The following is a 13,400-nucleotide window of genomic DNA, read 5'->3' as shown; positions in this document are numbered from 1 at the left end:
ATAATCGTCCTCATCGTCGTCGTCCTCATCGTCGTCATCGTCCTCATCGTCCTCATCGTCGTCATCGTCCTCATCGTCGTCGTTGTCAGATGTCACCTGGCACATTCCCATCAACCAGGAAGCAGCTTTACCATTTATATGTGCCAACTGCCCCGTACCTACACCTTTCTCTGGTTCTGACACCACAGTTCTGTAAGATGTTTGAAGATTTCTGGTCTGTCCTGGGTATGTTAGAAGTAAGAACTCTTGCCTGGTGATTGACATCTGACTGATTTTCAGGAGTCAGTTCATTTGTTTTTGGTGTCATTTGAGAAGGCCACAGCTCTTTCATAGATTTTAAGGCAGAAACTAATGCTGTGGTGAGGAAGTATCTAGCATCACAAATGACAAGGTTCCTTGTTAAACTAATCTGAATTACCTCTCTGATGAAACTGACATAAAACCTACACATCAGTATGAAAATTCTTGTTGCACTATAGATCACTGACTGCTAATGCTGAATGACATTTATTTATCTTCTAAAAACTGACATCATCATTTTAAAATGTTCAAAATAAACTTAATAAATCAAATCAACATTAGATGGCTGTACACAAAGGGAGATAAAATTTGTAATGCATAATTCTGAAGCAGCAGGCCACATAAATGATGACTATTGAAACAGTTGTAAAATTCTAAAACAAGGCGTTTTAAAACCTCCATGACAACAGAAAAGACCAATAATTTGAAGAGATAAAATTGTCATAATCATAGAAGAAAAACAAAAAGCATTTCAAAAGTACACAACTACAGACACTTCTGAAGACAAAATTAAATACAGCCGTGTGAGTTGACATCTTGGCTGAAGTGCTGTAATAATGAATAGTTTTTTTTTTTTTTTTTTTTTTTTTTAACCTTTAGATTCCTTTCTAAACTACAAACAAAATTATTAATTTTCTCTCTCTTTTCTTCTAGTTTCCCTTTTCTGATGGCTCATCATAATACAGAAAATGAATATTTAAACAATATGATCAGCCAATGCCACCATTCTACGGTTGAAGATGTTTTTGGTTTGACATTTTATATTGAGCAGCCGAGGTCCTGCAACTATCTAATATAAAGATGGACTTACAGAGAAACATTAAATTTGTCAGTTTGAATGTGTCATTCAGGTGAAACAGTAGGCACATAGGCTGTCATATCAATGAGCATGTGATTAATAGAAAATCAAAGGTAAACTATTTCCGAACTTTATGGTCAATATGCCAAGTGTCACAAAGTCAAAGAATAATTTGCTTCAACATAGATTAGAGTTCTGGCAAGAAGAGAATCCAACTAATTGGTAGGTACTGAATAGAATTGGGGACAAAAGCAATTTGTGGCACAACTTGATTAAAAGAAGGGGCTGGTTAATAGGACACATTCTGAGACATCAAGGAACCACTGATTTAGGGTTGGAGGCAAGTGTGTGTGGGGCCAATAGGTGAATACAGTGAGCAGGTTCAAAACGATAGGTTACACTAGTTATTCAGAGATGGAGATGCTTGCACAACATACAGTAGTGTGGAGAGCTATGTCAAATCAGTATTCTGACTGAAGACAACAGCAGCATGTTTGAGGCAGAATTAAACTCAACACTGAAGTTCTGTTAACAATAATAAAGCAGCAGAGGAAGAGGGACTTAAAATTGGACACATTTCAATAAACTGTTTGCAAATCTTGAAATGTTCCTGGTGTATTGGGTACTTGATGATGACATGAGAGTACAGCCCTAGAGGTGTGACATCGGCTACTCGTGTTGTGGAAATACTTATTTTCTTTATTAAGATGACAGCTTCACACAGCAGTATTTAACGTTGTTTATTACTAGCTACAGGCACACTCAGGGCTTCATTATTGTGCTCACATGATGACCATTGATAAATATTTTCACCACATATGCCTGGTGATGAAGAATTGAGTTCCTCAAAACCAGTCATGGCTGTAAACAACATAAACTACATGTGTGAAGGGGAATCACATTAAAGAGGATAAATATTTTTTTTTTCTCCAAAACAAATTTATATCAACAGACATCACCAATTTCTTCCATTGGTAATAAATTGTGTGACATGGGTTGTTAATGTCAGTCTTTGACAGCTCACTTGAAGATGTCTGGTAGGTGCCCAGATGAAAGACCATGTGTCACAGTAAATGGGCGACCAGCTGCATTCCCAAATCATCAGCAATTATGTTGACTGCAGACTAAACTCAAAATTTCTTGGACTGCTAATAAATATGCGCAGGAGAAGAAGAACCACCACCGCCTTGGCAAAAAGTTATTATTATACCAGTAATTAAAAAAACAAAATCTTAAAGACTGTGAAAACTATACTGAGGTACACAGGTTAAAGAGTCAATATAAAACTTTTGCCAAAACAAAACTAAACTTCAAACTAACTATGAATATCTGTAAGTGAAAAATAAACTATTTTCCTAAGATAGGTCTCACTCTGAAGCCTATATTGATATAAAATATTTGATTCAACAACATAGAGAATTTAATACAGAAATACACACAGCATTCAATGGTTATATGGAAAATCTGACATAACGAATTAGCTAGACGATGAAATGCCTAATCAGGTTATACAATCAGTATATAAATTATTCAGGGAAAATGTGAGCTCTATGAAATTAGGAACAGAAGTCCGTTTGAGTATGGCAAGGTTTCTGTTTAACACTGACATCAATAGAACTGTAAATATCACAGCAAAAACATTTTTGTTAGCAACAGTAAGTAAAGTCACCCTCAAGGAGGAAAAAATTGATAAAAGCAAAATTTATATGTAGATATTTCAATAACAGAGCAAATCAATTCTTTTTTGGATACTTGCATGTTATCACACAAAATACAAAACTACAACACAACATGCAATTATCAACAAGGTTTTCAGAACAACACAAGTCCACAAGCAAATAAGATGAATAGATTACACAGAAGAGTATTAGCTTGACTAGTGTTCTGCTATTGTAGCTGAGTGCGAACATTTGCAATCAAGTTCAAGGAAACACTTAAAAGCCATGGAGATTAAATTTATGAGGAAAACTGTTAGCCACATTTCACGAGATCTTAACCACAATGAAACAACAGCCAAAGAGCTTAAAGTATCATTTATTGTAGGTTGATTTCAAGACCACAATACAAGACTGGAATAGAAGGGAGAACCGATAGAGGTACTCAAGGTACTCTCCGCCACACACCGTCAGGTGGCTTGCGGAGTATGGATGTAGATGTAGACCACAAACAAAACTAACTTCAAGACATTAGGTAAATGCAACTGCCACAGCAAACTGTAACTGTGTAACTGAAGAATGTAGACCAGTGTATTGGCCAAACAAGTGATGGAAGCAGACAGCAGCTGACTACTAGGGCTGTTAATGGAATGGATGATGAGGATGCAGCATTGAATTTTTGTAGATGTGGTATCCATGCAGAGCAAAACTAGGCCAGATGTAGAATTGCACTTACAGTGTCTGTGGCTTTTACACTGTATGCCATAGTTGGTAAATGTTTATGCAGTGAGTGATGGGGGAGTGAATCTAATCAATGGTGAGTCGGATGATTAGAAAAGATGACAGAACCAATGAGAAAATAGTCTTCAATAAACATTGTCATGTTGCGGGGTGTATGAAATTAGGTCGTGGCATAATGCAATACACATATTATGCAAAAATGTTGTCACATAAAACATAATATTTCATAACATTTAAATGAAGTCTTAGGTTCTTACATAACCACAATCTCGTAAATCAGGACATTTCGAAAAAAAATGCACCAAGTTTTAGAAACAATCATTGGTCTACACTATGTATCAGTCCATTACCATAGCCAGTTTTCTTCCAGTGACATTTGCTGGTTTTGACAACTCATTACGAAATTATAACATTGAAATACAGAACAATATCCCAAAAAATCTTGTCATAATCTATGCAACACACAAGACAAATACGAAAACCAATAAACAACTGTATAGGCCTGATCTGTAATAGCCAGATCAATAAATGTCAATCTTGCACTATCTGTATCGAAAACAAAAGTAATCAATTCATATCTTCTGCCAAAAAAAGTCATTAGATTCACTGATTATCACTGGCTACTGTATAGCACTACTATCAACTGATTAACTATGACAAATGGAAATGAGCTGCCAACAGCAGCACATAGCAGAAGAGATACTAACACTTTAACCTGTTTGAAAGCTCTGGGGACAAATTTGAGAGTCCTCGCTGCTCATATATATAAAAAAATATAAAGCCAAAATTTATAATCTCGTAATAATTTTTACATTCACTATCAGAGTGAATTGGCCCAAATACATCCACATTTAAAACTGTGTGCTATATGACCGGAAATCTTAATTAATGCCCACTTTTTCTCCTACAATCCCAGTGAGAAGGGTTTTGCTTAACTCTTTCCTTTCCTTATTATGAACTGATCTCACCAATTACTGTAAGTTAAGAAATAAATTACCTTGCATATATGTTGTTGGATGGAGAGCATGTAAATTGTGATTCCGAGTGTAACTTTACATTTCGAAATAAATCACAAAAGTTTTCAAACAGCTCAAGGAGTTCTTCAGATGTATTCTCATACACAGCTATAACTTCAGTGGTAACAATATTGTACACCACAAAAAAGGATGACTGAGCATTGGCCTCTGTTGCTTTTAATGTAACAATATCTTCACTTGCATACTTAACAAGCAGATGATTCTCATCCAGAAGCTGCATCCTCCACATTCGGAGTGCCCTAAACTAAATCAGAGAAGGAATGGTTTAGTAGAAATCGGCTTTAAGTAAACTACAGTAATGTGATGTTACATAACATTTCAATTGTACAGTGAAACTTACCTGATCGAAGTACTGATAAAATTTCCGTAGTTCATACGGGTCATTGGTTGTATCCGAAATATGCTTCGCTCTCTTGAACAAGAAAACCAACAGTCTGTGTTTCATACAGTTTATACTTTTTTCTCTAAAGGCTCGGTAATTAATAGAATTCTGTCCTGGGTTCGATACTGGTGACAAAATGAAGTCATCATCCTCATAACAGAAACGACCTATAGTTCGCACACTTATAAACATGCCGTCACACAACTGAAAAATATGTATTGTCTGATGCTGTACTGAGAGTACGGCTAATGTATCTTTGTATAAGTACAAACCCTGATTGTGAGATAAGAATATTTTATCAACTTTAAACATTTTGGTATCACAAAGACGGCCAGCTTGAATGTCAACTAGATGAAGAGAGTAATCCTCCAATGGTGAGCGAGGGTTTGGTGTCACCGATTCGTTATTAGTATAAATTTCATAAAAATGAGGGCGCAAATCGTCTGGAATAAAAGCTGCCGAACCAACAATAACATACCGACCATCGTCGGTAAACAGGCTGCACTCTCTATTAAGTTGCTCTCCACTCTGCGCAACATTGACTGTATATTTGATCTTAAAGAAACGACTGAAGACTGAACTTCGTATGTACTCACTCTCTCGGTCGCTGGTGTGTCCAATATATTCGCCCTTACAGTTCTGAACGAGGTCGGCAGCTGCTGAACATCCCTGATATTCATAGATTTCCAGCGATGTCTGATCGGATGAAAAAGCAATGAAGTACTGGCCATCTGGACTGAATTTTCGGAGAAAACAAGGTGGTTTTTCGACATTTATTATTGTGAAATTGGGGAAAACGTTTTGATGAAATTCCCTAGCAACGTGGAAATGTGTACCCGGATGAACGGCTCCAAATGTTTCTCTCTTCCTTAATCGGTGGACAATATTCTGTGGAGGGATGTATCTTGGTTTTATGGTGTGTTTACAGGTGTCTTCGTTCAGATTGTCTTCCATTGTTCATAAACGTTGCAACACTACACGTTTTCCTATACATGTTGATGCCGCTTTTAGCTTATGAAAACTATGAAAAACATGACGAACTTCTTTACACGTATCCACAGGTACGCAGTACGTCAACAAACATACTTTACAGACGACTCAGTTTCCATCGCACTTTTGTTTATCATGCTGTACAACTCACAGTAATGGTAAACTAAGAAAAACGCTACAGAGACATCATTTTCACAAAGATGTTCTCAGTGGCAAATGTCATCGAACACACAGCACAGTCCATTGTATCTAAACACTAGAATGTTAATGAAAGATATGCAGCACATGAGTAAATGATGTCAATATGTGATTGACGTAGACATCATGTTGTAGTTCCCTGATTCACTTTTGTTTTTTGAAAACATGCAGAAACATTAACTGTTTCTTACATCTTTGGGTTTATTTTGTGGAAGAATGTTGTAAATTTCCACGTGGCTGAGTTATACAGATAAATAATACAAACAATAATATACTGTGAAGTTTAACAACATGTAAAAATCTTTGGATATTATAGTAATGGGTTGCGTTAACGCCTCACACCAGTGGTTTACGGTTGGAAGGCCTGCTGGAGAGTAATATAGAACCTATATCGTGGAACATCGTTTTAGGTGGTGAGAATTTAAGTCTGAATATAAAATACAACCATGGCTGAAGCAGTAGTGGAGGCGCCTCCACTTTCTAGATTTTTTTGTCATAAATGCAGTGTGGAAATAACTCCATTGCTACCGGTAAGTTTGTCAACACATTTGCGTGTTATTTAGATATGGGGAAAAATTGTGATCTGTCACTAGGACCAGATAATTTTATCACATCTATCATGTAACATAAGTACAGGATTTCAGTATTATTACGTTATTTGTTGTAATCTGGATCTATTTCTTTCTTACATCGATATTAATACATGGGTTGAAATTGAGCCTCATATCCTGTCACAATTGTGTGTTTGTGTTTTTGTACATGAGTTTCATTTCACGTTTCCGGGTGTGAAAGTATAATTTTTTTATTTGAAAAAGCATTTGTTTACACAAATTATTTTTGTATGTTTGTTTTTGTGTTACCATATTACGAGATTCGTTTCCATTAAGCAGATCACAAGAAAACTTTATCTCAGGGAGTATAATTGAACTGAAGTGCTGTTAATACCATAACTCAATACGGTTAGTTTCGTGAGGTCCGAAGCGTTTTCCACCAAAGCTAGATCGACAAGTCTGTTACATGACCTGCTACTTGTGTTATCGAACCATTGTTCAACGACATTCCACCTTAAAGATGTTTTTAATTTATCTTTCACACATTTTTACTATTTTCTTTCTTATACGATTCATTAGTCGTATAATTGAATACTTCTGTTGTGTGCTAGATTGTATTGTTAACATTCCACAGATAACCGGATTGATACATACTGACTAACTAAAATTTTTCTACAGTGAGATGGTCATGGCATGTTTACTATTTTTTTTTTATGTGAGCTAGGTAACTCCAGCAATTAAATAATAAAAACATGGGAAATGTGTGCGACACAATACACAATTATGTTTTTGTTTACGAACTTTTTCTCATTAATGTAGAAATGACTCTGAAAACCAAAGTTTTGGAAAGCTAAATCAGGTAATAAAAATATATGAAGCACAAGGAATGTAGGAAAATATCAGTTATCCCTGTTATGTGATTGCAGGCTTTGTTGCCTTATTCTAGTGATAAAATCTTCTTTGGTGATCACCCGAGACAGTTTCACACCATTGCGTAGCTGATCACCCAAACAGATTTTGCCATGGCAAAACAAAGAAACTAAAGTTTTGAACGTAATAGGACCGAGTCATGTTCTGCAGAGGAAATTCAAAAACTGTAAATTTAGAAATCGTGTAATAATAGCATTTTGTTTAAAGTAGTAAGCATATGTTACTGTAATATTACAGTTGATGATTTTTCTGATTTTTTAGCTATTAACGGGAAATGATAGGTTAAAAAAGTAGAATGCAACAGGTGAAAATTATACAACTAATTGGCCATGTTTCAGTGCATTGCAGTTGTGTGTTTCTGTGTTGTTTATAGGAACTTTTACGATCTAATTACGTTTAAGAACATTCAAAATGACAGGAACGACTTGTTTCACTATCCTGTCAATCATGCGTAAAGGAATTTGAAACTGATACTTGTTGGTGCTCCACCTGCCGGAATATTTGTTGCTTCCAAGGAGTGTTATTAAATGAAGCTGATCTGTATGAAAAGTCTGATATCATAGATTTTATAGCTCTGCTTATAATATATTTAGGGTCAATTTTGAAGTAAATAAACGTCCAGTCTAAAATGGAATGTCCTATATCTCTGGAAGAGAAGAAAGTTGAAGGCATTAAGGTGACTAAGCACATGTCATATGCTGAGGCAAAGAAGACTTTCTAAATTTTTCATTGTCTTGATACATCGTAAGTCTAGCTGTAGAAAGGTATTTGTAATCATCAGGAACTTTTTGGATAAACATGGCAGGTTAGCAATAAATGTTGTAAAGAAGGGGAATGGGAGGCTGGCTAAGCTTATAGGTGACAGTGTAGTGGGTGGTGGTGGTGGTAGTGGTATCACTCATGGAAAAATTCCTGTAGTAGTTGGTGTTAGAGCTGCACCTTTTTTAGACTGAAGTCAGCTGATAGGTATACCTGCTTAAAGGAAGTGCCTCTAACTAAGGGCTCACCTCCAGAGGATGTAATGTTTCCAAGTAGAGAAGGAATTAGCATATTTCATCAAAATATAAGAGGTATTAGAGATAAAGTTAGTGACCTGCTAATAAATTTTAACTCTGAAATTATTGGTATGTCAGAGCACCACTTAAATAATTTGATAATTCAGAGGCTTCCTGTACCAGGCTACAGATTAGCTGGCTGTTTCTCAAGGAGTTCCTTGCGGGGTGGGGGAGTGGCTCTGTACGTAAAAAACAGTATTTCATTTGAGTCCATAGACGTATCATGACACTGCACTGAACAGATATTTGAAAGTTGTGCAGCATCAGATGAATTTAGTGAAACTAAACTTCTAATTGCTGTTGTTTATAGGTCCCCTAACTCCGACTTCAGAGCATTTTTGCTTAAGCTGGAGAGGGTTCTTGATTCACTTTGTAGGAAGTACCAGAAAGTAGTTATATGTGGTGACTTCAATATTAATTTTTGTACATGATTGTGCAAGAAAAAGGATGTTGGTAGATCTCCTAAATTTATATGATCTGATGCAAACTGTGTTTTTTCCAACTATGGTGCAGGGGAACAGTAGCACAGTCATAGACAATATTTTTATTCATTCTTCATTACTAGATGGGCATTCTGTTGTAAAAGGGTGAATGGCCTTTCAGACCATGATGCACAAATTTTAACACTAAAAGGTTTTTGTACTCTAACCAATGTCATATTTAATTACAAACTACGTAGGAAAATTAATCCAACAGCAATAGAGAGTTTTTCAAAACTTGTCAAGGAACATGAGTGGCAAGATGTTGTAATGATGATAATATAGATGATAAATACAGTGCTTTCCATAACACATTTCTCATGCTCTTTGAGAGTTGCTTTCCATGCTAAACGAGGTTCTAGCAGTAATGGACAGCCCGGTTGGCTGACTAGTGGGATAAGGATATCATGTAGAACAAAGTGGGAATTATATCAAAATGTTAGAAGTAGTCACAATCAAGCTACAGTAGCCCATTACAAACATTATTGTAAGGTGCTTAAAAATGTTATTAGCAAGGCGAAAAGTATGTGGTATGCAAATAGAATAGCTAATTCACAGGATAAAATTAAAGCCATATGGTCAGTTGTGAAGGAAGTGTCTGGTCAGCAGCACAAGGTTGATGATATAAAGTCAGTTTGCAGTAATAATATTTCTGTTACTAATAAATCAGATATATGTACAGTATTTAACAACCATTTTCTGAGCATTGCTGGTGAATTAAATAAAAATTTAGTTTCTACAGGAAATCTTATATATTTCTTAGCAAATGCCTTTCCGAGATTGACGTCTGAAATACTCCTCTGTGATACAGACAAGAGGGAGATTGAGTCAATAATTAAATCACTGAAGACCAAGGACTCTCATGGTTATGATGGAGTGTCTAGCAGAATATCAAAGTACTGTGCTGCACATGTTAGCCCTGTATTTAACCATATCTGTAATTTTTCCTTGGAAATACGGAAGCGTCCAATCCTGCCCGTCTGCTTTGACCCATGACGTCACAAATATAGCGGAAATGACCAGAAACCACGATTGCAGTACGGCGCATATAAAGTCGGTACATACACATTATGAGGACGAAAATACTTCGAAGAACGAACACACACACTTTCTAGAAAACGCCTAATGACACTAACGGGACAAACACGGGAAATTGGGTGTTTTTAGGTGGGAGCAAACTAAATATAAACAAATTTAGACACCCACCCCCATACAAAACCACCCAAAACGACGAAAAAAACCGACATCACAAAACTCCCCAAATACCACTAACCACATCATCTGGAATTGGACACTTCCCTTGAGCTATATAGCTCAACAGCAGCTACCGATCCCATAAATTAGGATCAAACACTTCCCTTGGCCTATATAGCTCAAAAACATCTTCCAATACAAATATCAACATTCACAGCCACACTTTGGGATCGAACACTGTTAAATTTATCCGTCATATCCATTCCTGAAGAAAAACAACAACCGATTAATTTGACTAAAATTACCACACGATGTACAGCGAACAACACTGAATTAACCTTCACACAAAATCGTTAACTCACTGAAACGAATTCCACTGCAAATGCAGCCAACACTCCAACAATTCTGGATAATGAGCAAAAGCAAACTGAGCCCATTACACCACACAAACGAAAACCCTGAACATACCACCAGAGAGCACAACAAACCACAACACGACGACATCTATAAACACACCACACTCACAAGCCAAACTCCGCCCGTCATGACATCACACACGACAACACTCTTACGTCAAGGGTCAAAGCCGATGCGTGGGATTGGACGCTTCTGTCGACCCTTTTCCTTTAGGAATGGTCAGTTTCCTGAGCAATTAAAGTACACAGTAGTAAAGCCGCTTTATAAAAAGGTAGAAAGGGATAATGTAGATAATTTTAGACCTATTTCTATGCCATCAGTGTTTGCAAAACTTATTGAAAAGGCTGTGTATGTAAGGTTAATTGATCATTTTATATCACACGATTTGCTATCAAATGTACAGTTCGGCTTTAGAAGTCGTTTGACAACTGAAAATGCTAAATTCTCTTTTCTCTGTGAGGTACTGGATGGGCTAAACAAAAAGTTTTGAACGCTTGGCGTATTTTTTGATTTAGCAAAGGCAGTTGACTGTGTTGATCTCACAATGTTGCTCCAGAAGTTGGACCATTACGGAATAAGGGGAGTAGCTCACAATTGGTTCACCTCTTACTTTAGCAACAGGCAGCAAAAGGTCATTGTTAACAATGTTGAAAACGGCTGTGATGTGGGATCTGAGTGGGGTACTGTCAAGTGGGGGGTGCCTGAAGGATCAGTGTTGGGGCCGCTCCTGTTCCTTATTTATATAAATGATATACCCTCTAGTATTATGGGTAACTCAAAAATATTTCTGTTTGCTGATGACACTAGCTTGGTAGTAAAGGATGTTGTGTGTAACATTGACTCGGTTTCAAGTACATGAGCTCAGTTCATGACTTGTAGAAAATAAACTAACATTAAATCACAGTAAAACTCAGTTTTTACAGTTTCTAACACACAATTCAACAAAACCTGACATTTTAATCTCACAGAACGGGCATATGATTAGTGAAACTGAAGAGTTCAAATTCCTAGGTGTTCAGATAGACAGTAAGCTGTCGTGAAAGCCCACATTCAGAATCTTGTTCAAAGACTTAATACAACCACTTTCACTATTCGAATGGTATCGAAAGTGAGTGATACTTCGACACGTAAATTAGTCTACTTTGCTTATTTTCATTCATGTCATATGGTATTATGTTTTGGGGTAACTCTTCCCATTCTAGAAGGATATTTTTGGCTCAGAAACGGGCGGTTCGGGCAATAAATGGTGTGAGTTCACGAACCTCTTGTTGAGCTCTGTTCACGAGTCTGGGTATTTCGACATTGGCCTCTCAATATGTATATTCCTTATTGTCGTTTCTTGTTACCAATATTAGTTTATTTCCAACAATAAGCAGCTTTCACTCAGTTAATACTCGACAGAAATCAAACCTCCATTTGGATCGGACTTCCTTAACTCTTGTGCAAAAAAGGTGTGCAGTATACTGCTGCGTCCATTTTCAATAAGCTGCCACCCGAATTAAAAAATCTTAGCGGTAATCCACGTGCTTTCAAATCGAAAATGAAGAGTTTCCTCATGCGTCACTCCTTCTATTCTGTCAAGGAGTTCCTTGAAAAATTAAGCTGATTCTCATTGTATTGCTGATAGCGTTTGCTTAAAGTTATGGACTGATTCCCCCCCCCCCCCCCCCCCCCCCCGCCCCCCCCCCCCAGTTCATGAACATTTATTGTATCTGTTATTACTTTTATGTTGTAAGTTCATGTACTGACACGTTCCATGACCTATGAGATTTGCTCCTCAATTTGGTCCTACGTAACTTGGCATGTAAATAAATAAATAAAATAAATAAATAAAGATGTAGTGTCTCAATACACTACTTGGAGACTACCTTGGTTATGTCAAAGTATATCACGAAATTGACTATCCAACAGTTCTCTGCTGTCATCAGACATTAATGAAGAGTGCTTGTTGGAACTGTCACCACAATGACAGTGAGAGAGTAAATGGATTTTTTTTTTTTTTTCTTTTCTACTTAGGATCTGTTTTGTGTGTTGTCATGAGACATGGGGCTAGGAACAGACATCAATTAAAACCGCTATACAATATTAGGGAGGTGGTAAAATCTTTCAATTTTTTTTTATAAACTTTATGCTTTCTGGGGGCCTTCCTAACTAATAAAGAGAGGCAGCCTGGATTGCTGTCATGAAATCAGCGACTGACTGTATAATGCCCAATTGTTATTGTAGTGTTCTCATACTTGCCAAGTAGAAAAGACATTTGGTCAACAGAGATTTGGTGTAGGTCATAGATTGCTGGAATCTGGGCTTAATTTTGGTTGCAATTCTTTTTTTCTTTTAACACACTGAAACAAGTTGGCACAAGAGATTTAAAATAGTACATGTTCAAGGCACAGCTACAATGCAGCTGTTTGAATGTTGTGGCTGGCAGCAATTGAAAACATGAGTCATAGTCTTGAAGACTACAGATTCGTGCCGATATGCATAGAGTAGAACACAGCTACAGAAACAGACAGTAGCAACTGTTGGTTATACTAAATTTGTTGCTACATTTTTATTAAAAGAAATCATGTTTTAGGATTCTGAATTTCAGAATAATATTTTGTAAAAATGTGCTTTCTCATTGTATGTTTTATCAAAAGTTTTCAAAAATGAAAACTTGTGATTTTTATGGC

At 36.6% G+C, this 13,400-nt stretch overlaps 2 protein-coding genes across 3 annotated transcripts in view; one reads left to right on the top strand and one right to left on the bottom strand.

The window, feature by feature from the left end:
- The window catches only part of LOC126095201 (DET1 homolog), a 45,330-nt gene extending 39,098 nt beyond the window's left edge, over nt 1–6,232 (bottom strand). Inside the window, exons 1-2 of one of the 2 annotated variants that reach the window (XM_049909934.1) lie at nt 4,873–6,232; nt 4,493–4,776 (exon numbers count right to left, since the gene is read on the bottom strand). In XM_049909934.1, the coding sequence (XP_049765891.1) occupies nt 4,493–4,776; nt 4,873–5,868 (1,280 nt within the window). In that variant the 5' untranslated portion in view covers nt 5,869–6,232. The remainder of the gene's footprint in view (nt 1–4,492; nt 4,777–4,872) is intronic. The other variant, XM_049909933.1, reaches the window with a different exon arrangement.
- Nucleotides 6,233–6,386: 154 nt separating this feature from the next.
- Nucleotides 6,387–13,400, top strand: part of LOC126095204 (E3 ubiquitin-protein ligase Iruka-like) — a 126,635-nt gene continuing 119,621 nt past the window's right edge. Inside the window, exon 1 of the mRNA XM_049909937.1 lies at nt 6,387–6,632. Within this exon, the coding sequence (XP_049765894.1) occupies nt 6,549–6,632 (84 nt within the window). The 5' untranslated portion in view covers nt 6,387–6,548. The remainder of the gene's footprint in view (nt 6,633–13,400) is intronic.

The sequence above is a fragment of the Schistocerca cancellata genome, chromosome 8 (genome assembly GCF_023864275.1).
Source record: "Schistocerca cancellata isolate TAMUIC-IGC-003103 chromosome 8, iqSchCanc2.1, whole genome shotgun sequence".
NCBI lineage: Eukaryota > Metazoa > Arthropoda > Insecta > Orthoptera > Acrididae > Schistocerca > Schistocerca cancellata.
Note: the sequence above shows the minus strand (reverse complement) of the source record. Positions and strands in the feature narration are given on the sequence as shown.